Below are 19,613 nucleotides of genomic sequence, written 5' to 3'. Positions count from 1 at the left end.
CGACAGGGGATAGATCAGTCAATAAATTGACCTCTTCTGTTCATTCCCCCTGGCCATTCATATGTTCTTATGTAAGGCCCTAGGGTCTTTTTGCCACCAAAATCCTATTGAAAGTCTATGGGAATGTGTCTCCTAACACTGACATTCAAAAAGTTCAAGCTTTATAACCATTAAAATACAAATTGTCAACATCACATGTCAAAATGTATAAAGTAAATATAGTTAAATCAAACTCAGATGAGTTCTCAAGCAGCATTTTTCATGCTTTGCCTCTCGGTAAATTTCTGTTATCATAGATCATATAGACGGGAATTATTTTTCCCATGTGAGTGTCCTATGAAATTGACATTTACTGATCAAAATCTAATCCTTCCAAGACTAATAATAGTTGAGAAATAAGGAATCCCACAAAAGATACAGAGATGCTGAATAAGAGTGCTTGTAAGTTTCAGGCCATATGGTTAAAAGATTTAAACCTGGAATGGGATTTTTGAAAGCATCTAGGCACCTAACCCCCACTGATTTCAAAATCCCACTAGGTGCTTAAATATTTTTTTAAAATCTGGCCCTGAGGGACTTTGCTGTAATTTAAGAGAACACAAGGCCATTTAGAACTTATCCTGAAGTAATACCATATTGAAGGTGTGTGGCAGTTAAGTATCTAGGAGCCTTAGATGTCGTTGAGTAAACAAAGGCTAAACTTACCTTTGGAGAAAGTCAATTTAGTTACTAATTTTTTATTAACGAGCAACAGGATTGTTGACAGTACAATTTTTTTATTTATTTAATTTTTTTACAAGCATAGTAAGAAGCACAATGTCAGGTGTTCTAGGTCTGGTAAAACAAAAGTAAAAGTTATTTCTAAAAGAGAATATTTTCCATCAGTTAATCCATTTTGTTCTTGATTTAGAACAAACCCCAACATTTCAAATTTCTCTGTAAAAAGACCCTGGAGTTGTGGGTTCCCCCTGATCTCAGGCAGTCTTCTGGCCTGCCCTTTCACTCCTGACCCACCACTCTCTCCTCAAACCCCATCCCCATTCCAAGTCCTGTCACACCAAAACTGGTCCTCAGTTATGCCTGTGAAAATGCAAAGAAACATCCATTGTCAGAGGGGGCTGCACAAGTAGGAGTCCCTGCATCCTGCCAGCACAGTGTCTGTCAGTCAGTCTGGGAGGTAGGCAATCAGACAGGCTGAGTCCAGTAGCCCCGAAGCAGAATAACCTCTGTGTTTATTGCAATTGCTCTGCAAGGGGCACTATGCTACCTGAGTGCCTGTGGATCAACAAATACCTGTCTCTGCCCCTACTCACACCTACTAGCAACCGAGAGGAAAAAAGGAATTCAGTCTATAGACTTCTTCTAGCTATTTCTTTGTACTTATTTTCAGCTTTGATTTTTATTCTGATTTTTTTTTTTGCCTAATAGGATCATGGCAATTGTTAAGGAAAACCATAGCCTTCCTCCTCTACTGGATATGGGGGTGCACCAACAACTTTCTGTACAAAAGTAGTAAGCAAAATCCACTTGAATTGCACTTTCCACTTTTGTTTCTACCTCTGCAGTATGAATTTCCCTGTTTTTCAAGGTTCTGTTTTGACAGAGAATAGCTTAAACAGAAAGCAATGGGAAAAAGGCAGCCAGATTGTATAATGGGCAAAAGAAGGCAGCAGAGGGTGAGGGACAGGAAAAAGGTAGCTATACTGTGTAATGGGTCGCAGGGGGCAGCAGAGGGTGAGAACATAAGAATGGCTACACTGGGTCAGACCAATGGCCCATCTAGCCCAGTATCTTGTCTTCTGAAAATGGCCAAAGCCAGGTGCTTCAGAGGTAATGAGCAGAACAGGTAATCATCAAGTGATCCATCCGCTGTCGCCCATTCCCAGCTTGAAGGGGTGAGAAGGGGAGGCTTTACTGTATAATGGGCACTAGGGACAGCAGAGGGTGGGGGTGGGGAAGGGGCAGCAGTGGGGAAGGGATTGGGGAGGGACAGCTGTCTTATAGCCCACAAAGCTTTAAAGATAGTGTCATGAAATTTATCACAAATTCTGTATCTAGTAACCTGTTTATTGGCCTCCACATTGCTATATTACCTGAGTGCCTGGTGACAGCTGAGAATTTCCTGCAAGGCAGAGAACTGTTATTCGCATGTAACTGATGGAGATCTGAGGTGCAAAAATGAGAAATGACTTTCTCAAGGCCGCAAAGGGAGGATGTTGAGGACTATGAGAATTATCACAAACCTATGAAAATTCTTGTGCACAAGAGAGAATAAAAGCAGCAGTAAAAATGGAATTTCTGCTTTTTGTTCCAACAAACTTTTCTGAATATTTGTTTTGGTTTGTTTTGCATTATCCACTCACCACTGTTTGAGAGCTGGTGTGGCAATGTATTTTATAAGGTTTTATGAGACTCAGATTGCAAGGCATCCCCAATCATCATTAAGGCAAGAGGTATTCTTTACAGCTGGTCAACATTTATCAAGTGATATTTTCATTCTGAGTGGAAAATGGCCATTTTCTAAAATCAACTTTTTCACAGAAAAAAATCAGTTTTTTCGGGGAAATTATTGGATTAAAATCTTTGTTGTTCATGAAAAACAGAAAATGAGTCAGCTTCCATCCCTGTGGAATGAAACAATTTTGAAATTCCAATGCTTTTTGGGGTGTGAGGGGGGAGAAGCAGATATTCTTCATTTTTTTGACCAGCTCCAATTGCCTTTTTGAGTGTTCATCGAAAGTAAATAAAAGGGACTTCACATGAAACCCGAAGGCACTGTGGGGCTTTTGTTTGGACAGATGATTGTCAGTGCGTTGTTGCTGTGTTTGCCCCACTCTGTTGTGAGCTAGTGTCAAAGCAAACAGTAAATGTTCTGGGTATTAATATGATTCAGAATTTGCCCTGAGTCAGGACTTCTTTATAACGCAGCCGGGATTCTCGTAAAACGGAGACTTACCAAACGCTGGCTCAAATATGTGTTTATAGATCATGCCCATGTGTCACTGAGCTGGTTTAGATGCTAATTTCTCAAAATTAGAGCTGAGGTTTTTCAAGGAGGCTCAGGGCAAGGTTTTAGTGTCTAAAGATACCGATAGACATCTGGGGTTAATAGGATTGAGACACCTAGGCCCAGATTGTCAAAGGTATTTAGGCGTTGATGTGGTCAGCATTGCAACACCAAACTGATTTAAGACTATGGACTGCCAATGAGATTTTCTCTCCTAAACATTGAGATTAGACTCCTAAATCTGTTAGGCGCTGAGGTCAGAAGTGCCTAAATACCTTTATCAATCTGGGCCCTGGGCACTTTGAATACCCACTGGGACTCTCTCTCTATCTTTAGGCACCAACCCACCTTTGCAAGTCTGGCCCCTTGTGGTAACTGCAGAAGCACCCAAGCGGGGCAGGCATCTAACTCCCACTAGTTAGGTGCCTGTCAGTGACCAGAATGGGGGTTGTCATACCTACTGGTTAGAGCAGGAGTCATGCTGAGTGATGACAGCAGGCATCAGTAGCCAGGAATTGGAGCCGAGGGTAGGTGCCAGAGTCAAAGGCCAGTAGCCGGTGCCGAGGGTCAAAGGCAGAGCCAGAGGCCAGGAATCAGAGACGGTTATTGGCGCAAGACAAGGTGGGTACAAGACTGGGCACAGGGCAGGAGCAGGAGCTCTCCCAGCCATGGGTGGATTCTTTGAGCAGCCAGAGCCCTGTCACTGGTCATAAGAGCAAGTTTGCAGCTCCCCACAGCCAGTTGGGTGTTTGGGCTAATCAGGCAGCTCAGCTGGGGCCCAGCTGTGCTCGTTAGACTGTGGGGGGGTTAAGCTAGCACATAAGCAGGCTAGCTGCATCTCCCTTCTCCTGACAGTGCTTAACTTGCTTTAGGTGCCTTAGGAAATCCCACTAGGAGTTTATCTGCCAGTTGAGGCACCTTTGAAAATGCACATGAAATTAAGGGGGATTTGGGCACCTCACTCATTGTGACCCGCTGGAAAAATCACAGCCTAAAACAATACTTGGGTGCACTTTCGCAGGTCATGATGCCCAATCCACTGGTTTGACCAACGACAAATTAATCTACTTGATTGATGCCGGCATTGCCATAAATTCTGCCTACCCCCTCGTTCTGCGCCCACAGAGGAAAGTGCAACTGATCCTCTCCTTCGACTTCAGCGCCGGGGATCCTTTCGAGGTAACTTCTGTTATTCATTGTGATGTCTCCCAACGCCCGAGTCGGGATCAAGCACTGCAGAAATACCCAGGACTTGGCCCATGACCCAGTGAGGTTACACGGTTGTTAGCAGCAGTAATTTGGATTCCCTGAAGGTGCTGTGGGGATCACAATTTGAGATGTGTGGATGTATAGGATCCACTGGGAATATTTACCTTATCCCCTGCAAGGTCGCTTGGGATTGGGGTGTGGGCATGTGACCACTCGTGACCTCTCTTTCCCTGTGGATGTCATGGAAGAAGAGGAAAACTTGAAATTCAGTTTTACTCTGTGTAAAAATGGCAACTGCTTACTCCACAGATGTGCCCGTGTGTGTATCACAGTCCTATCTGACAGGCTAAATGACAGTCATTAGGTTTGACCGCTTTTCATTTCTGTTAGCACGTACGGAGCCAAGAGCGCTCTAGCAGGAGGAGACGGGGTCAGTAGAAATGTGAACTAAGTTCCAATAAGTCAGTTAGAACTCTGCAAACTCGCTAACCTCAGCCTCCCAAATCACCAGTGCTCCATAGGTGATATTGTCTCCCTCTAGTGGCCGCAGCTACTATGACACTTTGCTACTTTGTTTACATCAAACACAAGTTTTTCTATAGATGAATTTGTAAAAAACAAAACAAAACAAAAATCAAACTTGTGCTTTTGGAGCTGAAAGTCTGGGTTTTGATTTCTGTTTATTACGTTGGGCTGAGGTTAAGGGACCTAAGGGATTAATTTTAACGGGAACTGGGCATCCACATCCCTTAGGAGCTTTTGAAAACCTCAGCCACAGTATATGCATTGTTATGCAAAGATTCCTGCTACACAGATAAGGCAACAGGGTCATGTCTGGTTTCCATGGAGGCCCTCGATTAGTCAGTTCTTTAGAGGCTCCTTGGAATGTTTGTATACTGTAGGTGGGGGGGGTATTTTTAACTCTCTAGCCTGGCCATATTAGTGACATCACATTTTATTAATGGAGATGGTCATTTTTTATTTATTTCTTTTTAAATTACTTTTCCCTCTTTCCCAGACCATCAAGAAAACTGCCAAATATTGTGAGACAAATCACATCCCATTTCCCGAGATAGATCCAGAAGAGATTAAGGACCCAGATCACCCCTCCGATTGCTACATCTTCAGAGGAAAGGATGTTCCCACTGTCATGCACTTCCCGCTCTTCAACACCAAAAATTGTCCAGGTAACTTAATTGTACACCACTCTTCTAAAACTTTATGGGCTAGATTCGCAAACAGACTTAGGTGCCTCATTGCCAGTTTAGCCACCTAAATGTTAGAAACAGGCCTCACTGGGAATCACAAAACCCCTGATCAGCTGCCACCAGACTCTATAGGAATCTACACTTGCTCAGGGCCTATGATTTGCAGAAAAGTTCTCTCAGTGCCTGAGTTTCTGTCTCTGGGCATGTCCACTGGTGCCCCATCCTAGGCTTCCAGATACATGAAGAGAGGTGTTTCTCTGCCTCACTTGGCTGTGGCAGACATGCTGAGGCATGGCCTGCAGGATCAGGCCCCACACGTGCACTCAGACAAATGCAGGGAGGGAGGCCCTCCCTCATAACTTTTAGCCCAGAGGTTATGGCACTCACCTGGGATGGGGGGGCAGGTCAAGTTCCCCCTCAGCCTGAGGGAGGAGAATGGATTTGAAGAGGGATGTGCCGTCTCTCAGGCAAAGGCCAAAACCACTGGGCAAGGGGATATTCTGATGTGGGACTCCCTCAGTATCTCCTATTGTATCTGTTCCACTTTGGATAAAGAATTGGAGAGTCAGCGGAACAGGGGGAATGGAGGCCGGGCCCCCCACAGCCCGTGTAAGTGCTGTAACCATCAGGCTATAGAGTTTCTGTCATCACAGATGAGAACCCCAAGCAGAGACAGGCGCCTCCCTCTAGCCTCGACTTGGGTGCTGAAGTCCCTCAGCGGTTAACACACATCCCTCTCCTGGGCATCTCCCATGGGCTAGCGTAGGTGATTCCCAGCCTAGCATACTGGTGTTTGTGGATCACTTTCCCAGGAGCCTGTCTCTCTTCTTTCATTGCACAGGGAGCCTGGGCACCTAACTCAGCCTTTGTGAATCCCAGTGATTTTCCAGGGGTCTAAAATTAGGCGCCATGACTCTCCGTAACCCAGCCCCTGAGTTCCGCTGTGAATCTCGCCCCGTGTGTCTGAATTGGAGCTCGCTGATTGAAATGGAGCTACTCCTGAGTGACACTGGTGAAAATGAGCAGAGGAGTTCAAGTATTGTGACTGTCTACCAGAGCAGGGTCCATCTAGCCCTCTGTCGTGTCTCTGACAGTTGCCATCACCACATGATTCACAAGGAGGGGCACAAAACCCCGTAATAAACAATTATAAATAACCTTTCCCAGGAAAGTAGTTTTTGTATGGGCTAATGCAGGCAGGTTTATATCTCTTGCATTGTCTTTTAATCCAGTCTGATATAACCATGGATGTTTGCATAATATCCAATCCTTCCTACAATCCTACTGTGACCGGCCCATGGTGGTCCCTGCGACAATGAGTTCCACAGGACACTCGTGTGCTTCGCAAAATAATCCCCCATCACCTGTTTTAAATGTATTGCTTTTCAATTAATTTTGAGTCACGCTAAGGTCAGAAACTAGGCCCTTTGGTTCATGCTAATCAAGACAAAAGTGCAAATCCTTGTTGATCAATGTTTTAAATTGTTTAATATATATTTACGCAAATCAAATGGATTTCTCTGGATTACCACCCTGTGTAATTGAGAGGCAATGTAGCAGAACAGGCCACCTTCAGCGGGGAGTGGAAAGGGGACCTAACTGGTGTCACTTACACTTTCTCTTGGCCTGTCGACATGTGAATTACATGAGATACAGACTCTCTTGGACTCATTGGACAGATTCAGCTTTGAACTGCTGCACTGTAAATGCAAATGCAGATCCTCAAAAGGACTTGGGCACCTAACTCCCATCAATCTTCCAGCTGCCCAGCAAAGAAAGGTGGCTGGAAGATCTTTGTTTTTCCTAGTTTGCAAAGGAAGGGAAATAAAATAGATAAACTGAGGAGGGTAAGGAAGATGGGGGGTGGGGAGGACTCATCAGTAGAGCATCTCCTTGTGGCCAGTTGTGGGCATAACATCTCTCTCCCCACCTGGAGCCCCCAGCTGATGGCCACTCTGGTGGACCGCCTTTTCCCAGGACTCAGCCCTCGGGCCAGGTCACAATGTAAATCCACGGTGTACCAGTGTCCCACAAATAAAAGTCCAGTGTCCTTATAGCAGGTCTCTGGCACCAACTCTAGGTCCTAGGGATGTTGTACAACCTTGCCCCATGGCTTCCAGTCATCCTTGTCCCCTTCTTAAGGACTTCATGCCACTTTCTCCTGTAGCTGGTAAGGGAACCCTGGCCCTGGCACTCCACCGGGTTCCAGTCCAGGGGCCCTATAAACAACAGTGAAGGTCCACTCCTTTCACAGGCCTTCTCCCTCCACAACCTCTGTAGGTTCAGCCTTCTTTCAGGGCCAGGACTCTCCCCTGGAACCCCCTAACACAGATCCTGAGCTAAAAGGATAAACTCAATCCAATTACTACCCTCCTCAGGCTTGGCCTCTCATCCATCCCTGCTGCTTTGTTCCTCTGCTGAGCAATTCCCAGGGCTCTTTCCCTGGTTCTCCAATTCCTGCCCTTTTATCAGGGCTTAGTACTGCAGCCTGCTCTGTTCCAATGGATGCTTTTTCTCACTGCTTCTTGCCAGATTTCGATACTCAGGAGACCATCCCCGAAGCCAACTCTCTTCCATGTCTCTCCACTCCCTAACCCAGAGACAGGTCCTCCTTGCAGCCTCCTCCTTCTCTGAAACTCCTGCCTTCATGGAGCCCACCCAGCTCCCTCCCCAGCTGGGACTCACCTTCAGCTAAGTCTAGTTCTCCCTCCAGGTGTAGCCAGGTAACAGAATTGGCCCACATTAACCCTTTCAGGGCCTGTCTGAGCTACACAGTCCATCACATCGGTGTATATAGATAGCTAGATAGGCTATCCCCATACACCCTAGCTATCTAGCTAGATAAGCTCCCTTAAAAGCATGAGATGGGCTTAAAACCATGACATTGTTAAAACAATAAGCATTTGGTTATTTGTATTTGTTTGCTGGTTTCTAAGCCTTTAAAGTGCATTAGTGTCACATTTTCAGGTTTTACTCTGAAACCTAAGGACTGGAAACTTACTTTTGAAAATATAAATAACAGCTGTGATCCTCATCTAATCCTGGTAACCATCTTCAAATATAGACTCATAGAATATCAGGATTGGAAGGGACCTCAGGAGCTCATCTAGTCCAACCCCCTGCTCAAAGCAAGACCAATCCTGAATTTTTGCCCCAGATTGCTAAATGGTCCCCTCAATGATTGAACTCACAACTCTGGGTTTAACAGGATAATGCTCAAATCACTGAGCTATCCCTCCCTCTTAAGTATGTTAAGGGCTTTATAAGGAGGATGAGATCAATGATTCTCAACGTCCATTGAAAATAGGACAAAAAGTCATAGGCTTAATATGGAGCATGGGAGATTTAGGTTCACTATTAGATTCATAGAACGATAAGGTTAGAAGGGACCGCAAGGGTCATCTAGTCTAACCCCCAGCCAAGATGCAGGATTTGTTCTGTCTAAACCATCCCAGACAGATGGCTACCCAGCCTCCTTTTGAAAACCTCCAGTAAAGGAGATTTCACGACCTCCCTAAGCAGTTTGTTCTATTCTCCTACCATTTTTACAGTTTGGATTTTTTTTCCAGAGATTTAATCTAAATCTGGTCTGCTGTAGTTTGAACCCATTGCCTCTTATCCTGCCCTCTGTGGCACGAGAGAAAAACTTTCTCCGTCTTTTTTATGGCAGTCTTTTAAGTATTTGAAGACAGCTATCATGCCCCACTTAATCTTCTCTTTTCCAAACTGAACATACCCAGTTCCTTCAGCCTTTGCTCATAGGGTTAGCATTCCATCCCTTTGAACATCTTTGTCACTCACCTCTGGAGCCTTTCCAGCTTCTGTATATCCTTTCCATATGTTAGTGACCAAAATTAGACACAGTACTCCAGCTCAGGTCTAACCAGCACTGACTACAGGGGTACTATCATCTCTCGTGACTTGCATACTATGCCTTTGTTAACACAGCCTAAAATTGCATTTGCTTTCTTTGCAACAGCATCGCATTGCTGACTCATATTGAGGTTGTGATCCACCACAACTCCCAGATCCTTCTCAGCAGTGCTGCTGCCAGGCCAGTTACCCCCTATTCTGTATTTGTGCATTTGGTTTTTCTTCCCTCAGTGCAGAAGTTTACATTTGTCTTTGTTGAATTTCATTTTGTTGTCTATAGCCCAATGCTCCAAGTTATCAAGATCCCTTTGAATTTTAGCTCTATCCTCCAAAGTGTTGGCAACCACTCTAGCTTTGCGTCATCTGCAAACTTGATAAATATATTCTCTATTCCTACATCCAGGTCATTAATAAAGATGTTAAACAAGACTGAACACAGACCAGATCCCTGTGGAACCCCACTTGAGACCTCCTCCAATCTGACATCATTCCATCAATAGTTACTCTTTGTTTGAGGTTGTTTAACCAATTATATATCTGCTTAATGGTAGTTCTACCAAGTCCGCATTTCTCCAGCTTACTTATCAGAATGTCATGTGGGATTGTGTCAAAATCCTTGCTGAAGTCCAGCTATATTATGTCCACTTCATTCCCCCTATCCACCAAATCAGTTACCCTGTCAAAGAAGGAAATCAAGCTGGTTTAGCATGATTTGTTCTATGCAAATCCATGCAGGCTGCTAATGATCACCTCTTTGTTCTCCAGGTATTTGCAAATTTAATGTTTTAAACATTGTTCTAGTAGGTTCCCAAGTTCCCTGGCTCCCCTTTCCCCCCTTTTTAAAGATGAGCTCTTCTCCAGTCTTCCAGGACCTCTCCTGTCATCCATGAGTTCATAATTATTATTGCCAGTGACTCCAAGATTTCTTCAGCTAATTTCTTCAGTACCGTCGGGTAAATAGCATCAGGCCTTGCTGATTTGAATTCATTAAATTGGTCAGAAAATCTGTGAAATGTTCTTTACTTATTCAGATCTTCATCCCTTCCCCTTTATTGTTTATGTTGCTAGTCATCTGGTCACATGTTATTTTTTGTTGGGGGAAAAAAACTAAGAAAAACTTCCTAACTCTCAGGGTAGTTTCACTCTGGAATGGACTTCCATGGGACGTAGTGGAATCCTCATCTGAAGATTTTAGGAACAGGTTGGATAAACGTATGTCACGGATGTTCTAGGTTCACTTGGTCCTGCCTCAGCATAGGAAATTGGACTTAGTGATGTTTCAAGGTCCCTTTCAGCCCCACATTTCTGTGATTCTAAGAAAACCTCAGAAGTTGGCCATGTTGTTCCCCTTCCTCTTTAGGTACCTGGATTCTATGCTCCTGGGAGCAGTAAAAGTGTAAAAGCAGTACCATTGTTTCCCTCTATTTGACACTTACCCACCTGTTTTATTCCTAGGTAAAATAAAGGACTTCAGAGACAAGTTTACCACCTTTACTACACATTACCCAGAGGATGATGTCAAAGAACTCCTCAAAAGAGCAAAGATGAATGTGTCCAACAACAAGGAGGAGATTTTGAAAGAGATCCAGCAGATTGTGTCCTCCTCCACCAAGGAGTTTTAAAACCACATCTCTGTTTGGCTCCTGATAATGAAGGACAGAAAATCTGTGCCTGGCTCTGACTTGCATATTTCCCAAGAGGCTGTTCACTGTGACCACTTAGAACCTAAGTGCAGCAGGGAGGAGTTAGTTTCCCAGTGTTAGATTCACAAAGCGATTTAGGTACCTAACTGCCCCTGTAGGTGCCCGAGTCACAGATTTAGGCACTTCTGGGGTTCACAAAATTCTTGCTCAGCTGCCAGAGAACCCTGTAGTGCCTAAACTCCCTCAGCGCCTAAACTCCCTCAGCACCAAAGTTGTTTCAGTGAAATTTCCCTGGGTGTCTATGTTTGTTTCTGCCTCGTGGCATGTGCACTGCAGCTGCCATCTCAGTGTCCAGGGCCCTAAGACCCAGAGTGATTTCCTACGCGGGAAAGACAGGTGTTCCTCTTCCTACCTCACCTGTGGAGTCTGAGCCATGGTGCGAGAAGGAGGAAGATGGCTTCCCTCAGAACTGTTAGCCCAGTACTCAGCGTACTCACTTGGGATGGAGGAGACCTCAGGTCAAGTTCCCTGGCTGCCTCAGGGGGGGAAGGGATTTGAAGAGGCATCTGCTACCTCTGAGGAGAGGGCCCTCGTCACTGGGCAGTGGGAAAGTGTAATTGTTATGGCGGCTTTGAGAGAGAGAGAGAGAGAGCAAGGGTGAGAAGCCTGATGGCTGCAGCACTCCCCTCTGAGATCACAGACCCGGGATCTAGTCCCCCAGCTCTACAGCCCACAGTGGGAGGCCCCACAGGTGAGCTATGTGGAGGAACACTTGTCTTCCCGCAGTTTGTGCATTGCTGTGGGGCTTAGGCATCTGTATACCTAGAGCAGGGCAGCCGTGTGCATGTCCAGAGGCACCAAGGGAACTCTTACTGCCAAAACATGGGTGTTGACTGAGATAAGGCATCTACAGGATTCGGCGACAGCTGAGTGGGGGTTTGGTGACTCCCAGTGGGGCCTGATGCTGGGCTTCTGGTGTGTAATATGGCCGCTAGGAGCCAAGTCCTTTTATGAATGTAGCTCTGGCTATGGAATAATGAATTTGGTAAAATGTTCGTAGATGTCTAGATAGATAGTATGTGATGATTATTAGACACATAAGTAGATATACGGTAGATAACGATGATCGAGCTAGCTAGCTAGATTTATCTACAATACATACAATAGCTTGTGATGATAGATAGTACGTGATGATTATTAGACACATAAGTAGATATACGGTAGACAATGATGACATAACTAGATAGATTTATATACAATAGCTTGTGGAGATGGACAGATTAATATATAATAGGTTAAGATAGATAGATGGGGTATATGGGGATAGATAGATAGATAGATAGAATTTATAAGACACATACATACATGTTGGTTTGTCAGTGCTCACATGGCACCACTCTAGGTTGACCAGACATCCCAATATTCTTGGGACCATTCCGATATTAGGGGCTTTGTCTTATATACACAACTATTCCCCCACCCCACCAAAAACCGTGTCCCGATTTTTCACACTTGCTATCTGGTCACCCTACACCACTGTCACACAGAAATTTACAGTGTGCAGAATGATAATATTACAGCTGCCTGGCACACAAATGTGTCTGCAAGATTTCTCTGTGGGTTCTCCTCGTTTAGAAAAGGAATGGAAGTAAGAAAGTAATTTTGTGCCGAGCCGTGATCCATGAAACAGTCTCATTAACACCCCTGGTAAATGTGGAGTAACTTTACTGAAGCTGATGATGTTACTCTCCATTTACATGGAGGCTAGAATCTGGCCTGTTATTTATAACGGTGCATTTTTTATTGCTTGTTAATTTCCAAATCATTTTTTCTTTTGCTGTGTGTGACAATAACATTTTACAACACTCTTTCCTTCTGTGTGATGAATATTAAATAAATAAACGATAATGTCCCATCATTTTTCACCTCGTCTGCCTCAGTGCTAGAAATAGCCTGGCTTTGTTCCACCACCGGCTGATTGTTCCACAGTAAGTGAGTGCGCAAAGGACAAAATTCACAAAGGGAGGTAGGATATGTCTGCACTTAAAATGCTACGGTGGCACAGCTGTAATGCTTCAGTGAGGACACTCACTGCAGTGATGGGAGGGGTTCTGTAGGTAATTTATCCCCTCCCCAGCTCACACACAGAGGCAGTAGCTAGGTTGCTGGAGGAATTCTTCTGTCGACCTACTGCTGTCTGCACCAGGGGTTAGCTTGGCATGGCTACACCTGAGAGTCGTAGCGCTGCCGATGTAAGTTTTCAGTGTAGCCCACCCCTTAGGCGCTGAGCGTCACCACTCCTAACTCTTAGGTGCTTAGAAAATCACTGGGATCCACAAAGCCTGAGTGAGGTGCCCAGGTCTCTGTGCAATGAATGAGGAGGGATAGACACCTAAGAATGGGATCCATAAAAGCCAGCCCTTGCCGGGAGGTGACCAAGCTAACCCACGGGAGATGCCAAGGAGAGGGCTGTGTGCTAAGCCCTGCCCCTCTTGCCTCTTTGTGAGAAAAAAATTACTTGCCTGAGTAAGGGCTAGATGCAGATTCTCTTGCTCACACTGAGTTGTACTTTACACCGTAAGTCATTCCAGTGGCACTATTTGTGGAGCACCATGCTACTCAATGACAGCAAGGGGGTCAGAAGTCTGCTGGAACTGTAACAAAGAAACAAGTATCCAGCGCTCGTGCAGCTGTGGAAAGAGATGGACACGAGAGAAAACAGTGCTCAGCTGTGGTTAATAATTATATCCTAGGTTAGTCACCTGCTATGCCGGGTTTAACCCCACCACAAAGACTTTGGTTCTTGTGGGCTGCAGTGATCACCACACAGAGGATTTTGCAAGAATGCAAGAGTAGGCTAGTGCCCAGAATAGAGCAGTGATATTTACACCTGTCTGAGTTAATAGCCACAGAAAGAATAACCTATTGCCATAGAAAGCAATGACATGCATTTGAAGAAATTTGGGCCTCCAGACATATTTAGTTAAAAACATTGAGATGGCTCAAAGAATGCCAGACCTCCCTTCCGCCTACCCCTCCTCTTTTTCCCTTCCCCCATCCCAGGTCAACTCCTTTCCTCCTTTCTCTATTCATGTGTGTCTTCTCCTCTTTTATTACTGTCCCCCTGCCCTCCAGGTATGCTATGTCTATGTAGCGTTGTCTGCCTTTGTATTGTCTCACCTGGCTGCTTTGAAAAGTTGTAAAATTGTGTCATCCCATAGTTCTACTGGAGTAGAGCCCTGTGCCTGACCCAGTCCTAACGGGACGCAACTACAGGCACTGGGCTCGGGATGCGGTGGGTACAGGACCCAATGACAAGTGTCAGGTTTGGGTCGGAGATGAACAGTCACACCCATGAGACAGGGCAGCCCAGACCCTGCACCTCCTCCAGTCCTGCTCAATAATGGGGAGAGGAGGTGCCTGGAGGTGGGGTCTGGAGCGGGGTTGGGTGGTGAAAGGGTGGCCGGGCAAAGCCATGTCATTTTGGGCACGGTTAAGAGGGCTGTTTGTCCTCCAGGGAAAGAGGTGTTACTGGTTGTGTAAAAGCAGTTGCAGACCCAGGCGTCAGGGAGCCAGGCAGGCAGCTGTTTTGGGTGAGCAGGGTGGGGGCGCGGCTTCCCTGACCACACTGCTCCCTCAGCCTATCATGTGTCTCTGAGGCTAAGGTGAGGGGTCTTCCCCCTCACCTCCTTCACATCCACTGCCCGAGCTCCCTCTGCTCCCCAGACTCCTTGGCGCACACCCACAGCCCCAAACCTCAGTGCGCCATTCAAGGCAACCTGAACCCAGCAGTGTCTGACAACAAATACTGGGCTTGGGTCAGGTCAGGTCTGAAAACAACTTGACGCTCATGGACTGAGGTCCGGTTTGGATTGACTGTGCTCTGACCAAGTTCTAGAAGGGCTTTAGAAATAGGTTTGAGCAAGCTTCTGTATTGGAGACCCCATGTAGCATGCGGAATTTGGAAATATATACAATTTGTAAATCATATTTACCTTTTTGTACTTTCATTGACTGTTTCTTTATGGAAAGAAAGAAAGAAAGACTGGAATCTCTCTTGAGCCTTTTCATCATTAAAGCTTTACCAGATTAATAACCCGCTTGAGATTCACATGTTAATGTTGCTTACACAACAGATATTTCAAAATGGTAGCTGAGGGAGTTGTTATGCACTTTCACTTAGGGAGTCAAAGCAATGCACGAAAGGGTCAGGAAGAAAATAATAGCAATGATGTAATCTTTACTGAATGGGAAAAGGGCATATAATTAGATAGCAACACCAGCTAAAAGGTGTTGTAAGTCAACAACCAAGTCCCAGCTCCTCAACATTTGGTTGACTGTGAGGGACATGGGAGAAGCCTGTACTATCTTATGAATACTATATGCTCTATATGTTTATTGTGTGGCTTGCTTTAGGGTTGCTAGGAAGTTAATTTCAGCAGGCACAGAAAGCAGGTAGGCTGGAAAGCAGACAGTAATATCTGGTACTATAAGGACAGTACTGGTGTCAGTGCCTTTTAAGTTTTACCACCACCAGGCTGGTGACTGCGGATAGGAGGGCCGACAGGTGGGAAACTGAAACAAAGAGCTTTGGGAGTGATTAGAAATCCAAGATTCTGGACTCAAAGGCTGCAGGGATAGAGCCTGTTCCCCCAAAGCCAGAAGTGGGATCTCTGGATAAGTTAAACCTACCACAACTTCAGGTAAGGCAGCTGAATATTGGCTGTTTATTTTGGGAACAAAACCCTATTGTTGTGTTATGCTTTGATTCCTGCTGTTGAGATTAAATGATACTTGGTTTCAAAAAGGCTGGTTTTGGGACGCTATGTTCACCCCGGTCACAGATCCCCATAAGAAATTTTGCAAGAACAGTTGAACCTGGTTGAGCCTGCTGGTAAACAGGGATACAACCTGGGGACTGGTCTAAGGACTGGGAGAAGTTACCTAAATAAAGGGAGTTGCAGTGCCTCCTGGGAGTTGTAGTTTGTGCCAAGTGTCCCCATTCTCATCTACAGGCTGGGCTTCCTCATCCATCCCTCAAAATGCATCACTGTCTCCCATCTTAGTGAGGGGTAGCTGTGCAATATGGAGTCCTTGTTCCTGCTGCATTATGGAAGATGTAGTCCAGATGGAAGAATCCAAGCTTCTTGATAATGGAGACACGAGGTGCAAACTACATATCCCAGAAGGCACTGCAACTCCAATTTTTGGCCAAAATCTCTCTTTTCAAGTTTTTTGGCTAAAAACTTAAAAATTTCCATGGAAAAAATGTTTTGGACCAGTTCCAATAAGACCTCATTATGCCAATACAATGGGAGTGGAGTGAGAATATTACCCATATGTGCTATGTATGTTGCTGAAGCAATTATAGGTAGTCACTCTGGGCTTTGCTGACACGCCTCTGTTATTTTTTTCTCTTTACAGAGGTAACAAAAAGTGCCCTTCTGTGAAGTTCTGCGGTCATTTTAGCAGATATATTGTAGTGTTGTAACAACTGTCATATTTCATCAGGTCAGGTGAAAAAGCATTATACGCTAAGGGCCAGATTTTCAAAGGTATTTAGGTGCCTAAAGATGCAGAGAAGTTCCTAGCTGGATTTACTAATGCTCTTAAACAGGTTATGGGCCAGAAGTTTGAAGGTATTTAGAGCCTAGTGGGACTTTCAAAAGCATCTTGTCACATAATATCTGTTGAAATCAATGAATTTTAGGTACTGAGGTGTTGTAAAATCCCACAAGATGCCTAACTAAGGCTATGTCTATGCTGCACACCTTACAATGGAACGGTAGTGCCGCGGCAGTCGCACCATTGTAAGGTAAGCAGTGTAGCCGCTCTTTGTTACCGGGAGAGCTCTCTCTTGGTGACAAACTGACCCCCCACCCTCCACGAGGGGCAGTAGCGTCATTGACGAGAGAGTGTCTCCCACTGACAAAGCACTGTCCACACCGGTGCTTTTCATCGTTAAAACTTTTGTCGTTCAGGGGGCTATTTTTTCCACACCCCTGTGCGACAAAAGTTTTGACGACGAAAGTGCAGTGTACAGAAAGCCTCAATCTTTTGAAAATCTGTTCTTAAATAAATACTGAATAAAGTTAAAAGGGATGGCAGGACATATCTGAAGATCTGGGGAGAGAAGATCTTTCTTTCTTTTCTTTCTTTCTTTCCAGAGAACACATGAGACACATGCAATGGAAAAATCAAACATCCATCACCAAGTTCATCCTGCTGGGATTCAGGAACATGAATGAAGTTCAGATTCTGCTTTTTGTGCTGTTTCTAGTGATCTACATTGTGACCCTGGCTGGGAACCTTCTCATTGTTATGCTAGTTGTGGCTGATCAGCAGCTTCACACCCCCATGTACTTCTTCCTGGGGAACTTGTCTTTCCTGGACACCTGCTACACCTCAGTCATTGCCCCCAGGTTGCTGTCTGGATTCTTGGCAGAGGACAGGACAATGTCCTTCGGGGACTGCATCACACAGTTGTTCTTCTTCAGTGCTTTGGCTTGCACTGAGTGTTTCCTACTTGCAGTCATGGCTTATGACCGTTATCTAGCCATATGCGACCCACTCAGCTATAATGTTATAATGAACCTCAGGTTCTGCCTTCAGTTGGTATCTGCCTCCTGGATAACTGGTTTCTCAGTCAGTGCATTAGCAGTGGGGATGGTTCCCCAGCTAAGCTTCTGCGGTCCTAATGAAATTAATAATTTCTTCTGTGACATGGAGGAGCTACTTAAATTGTCCTGCACAAAAAGCCGCTTGGCGGAAATGATCATTCTGGTCTCCTGCTCCCTGGTATCCCTGGTCCCTCTCCTCTTCATCGTTATGTCTTACATTCTTATCCTCTCGGCCACCTTGCAAATTGCCTCCTCTGCTGGGAGGCAGAAGGCCTTTTCCACCTGTGCCTCTCACCTGCTAGTGGTGAGTCTGTATTATGGAACCATCGTTATCATGTATGTGTCACCATCTGCTGAGCAGTCCCCAGCCTTCCATAAAGCCCTGTCTATCATGTACACAGTCGTCACCTCGATGTTCAACCCCATCATTTACAGTCTGAGGAACAAAGAGGTGAAGGGGGCCTTCAGGAAAGTTGTGCTGCAGAACTTAGGTATGATTTAGCCTGTCATTTTCAGAATGGCCTATGGACGTTTGGCACCCAACTCCCATTGGCAGATTAGTGCTTAATTCCTTTAGGCCATGTCAAGGTTCCTTCCCCACTCTGAACTCTAGGGTACAGATGTGGGGACCTGCATGAAAACCTCCTAAGCTTACTTTTACCAGCTTAGGTTAAAACTTCCCCAAGGTACAAATTAATTTTACCCTTTGCCCTTGGAATTTCCACTGCCACCACCAAACTTTAACTGGGTTTACTGGGAAAACGTAGTTTGGACACGTCTTTCCCCCCAAAATCCTCCCAACCCGTGCACCCCACTTCCTGAGGAAGGTTTGGTAAAAATCCTCACCAATTTGCATAGGTGACCACAGACCCAAACCCTTGGATCTTAGAACAATGAAAAAGCATTCAGTTTTCTTACAGGAAGACTTTTAATAGAAGTAAAGGAATCACCTCTGTAAAATCAGGATGGTAGATACCTTACAGGTAATTAGATTCAAAACATAGAGAATCGCTCTAGGCAAAACCTTAAGTTACAAAAAAGACACACAGACAGGAATAGTCGTTCTATTCAGCACAGTTCTTTTCTCAGCCATTTAAAGAAATCATAATCTAACACATACCTAGCTAGATTACTTAATAAAAGTTCTAAGACTCCATTCCTGTTCTGTCCCCGGCAAAAGCAGCATACAGACAGACACAGACCCTTTGTTTTTCTCCCTCCTCCCAGCTTTTGAAAGTATCTTGTCTCCTCATTGGTCATTTTGGTCAGGTGCCAGCGAGGTGACCTTTAGCTTCTTAACCCTTTACAGGTAAGAGGCTTTTTCCTCTGGCCAGGAGGGATTTTAAAGGGGTTTACCCTTCCCTTTATATTTATGACAGGCCACTTTGAATAACCTAGCACAGATCTCAATAGAACTTGGTTATGCAAGTCACTTAGATACTGTGATACAAATCCACACTGTCCAGGAAGAGGATAATGAGCTGCTGTGGGCTCAGTCACCTCTGTCCCGCTCCATTGTGACTACTTAAATCCATGGTACGCTCACACCTTGAATACTGTGTGAAATTCTGTTCATTTCAATTCAAAAAAAGATATATTAAAATTGGAAAAGGTACAGAGAAGGGCAGCAAAAACAATTAGGGGCCTGGAACAGCTTCCATGTGAGGAGAGATAACAAAGACTGGGTCGTTCATCTTGGAACAGAGGTGATTAAAAGGAGATATGATAGAGGTCTATAAAATCATGACTGGTGTGGAGAAAGTGAAAAAGGAATTGTTACTTACCCCTTCACATAACACAAGAACTAGGGGTCACATGATGAAATTAATAGGCAGAGGTTTAAAACAAAGAAACAAAAAGCATCTCTTCACACAATACACAGTCTACCTGTGGACCTCATTGCCAGGGATGTTGTGAAGGCCAAAAGTATAACTTGACTAAAAAAAATAGATCATTTGGGAGATGATAATGGAAAACAAGCGTTACTGCTTTTTGAAACCTTTACCACCATTAACTGTTGTCATTAATATAAAGGGAAGGGTAACCACCTTTC

The 19,613-nt window shown here is 44.9% G+C and overlaps 2 protein-coding genes across 2 annotated transcripts in view; both read left to right on the top strand.

The window, feature by feature from the left end:
- The window catches only part of LOC141997720 (cytosolic phospholipase A2 gamma-like), a 42,456-nt gene extending 31,537 nt beyond the window's left edge, over positions 1-10,919 (top strand). Inside the window, exons 12-15 of the mRNA XM_074970148.1 lie at positions 1,429-1,509; positions 4,029-4,186; positions 5,235-5,403; positions 10,753-10,919. Coding sequence (XP_074826249.1) covers positions 1,429-1,509; positions 4,029-4,186; positions 5,235-5,403; positions 10,753-10,919 — 575 coding nt within the window. The remainder of the gene's footprint in view (positions 1-1,428; positions 1,510-4,028; positions 4,187-5,234; positions 5,404-10,752) is intronic.
- Positions 10,920-17,114: 6,195 nt separating this feature from the next.
- Positions 17,115-18,062, top strand: LOC141997473 (olfactory receptor 5AP2-like). Its single transcript, XM_074969857.1, has one exon. The coding sequence runs from the start codon at positions 17,115-17,117 to the stop codon at positions 18,060-18,062; it is 948 nt and encodes a 315-aa protein (XP_074825958.1).
- Positions 18,063-19,613: the final 1,551 nt, after the last annotated feature.

The sequence above is a fragment of the Natator depressus genome, chromosome 13, assembly GCF_965152275.1.
Source record: "Natator depressus isolate rNatDep1 chromosome 13, rNatDep2.hap1, whole genome shotgun sequence".
In the NCBI taxonomy this organism is placed as follows: domain Eukaryota; kingdom Metazoa; phylum Chordata; order Testudines; family Cheloniidae; genus Natator; species Natator depressus.
This window is presented reverse-complemented; position numbering and strand designations above follow the sequence as displayed.

Bases quoted from the DNA above. Each gene is read 5' to 3' on its own strand.
- LOC141997473 (XM_074969857.1), top strand. From the start codon at position 17,115: ATGAGACACATGCAATGGAAAAATCAAACATCCATCACCAAGTTCATC.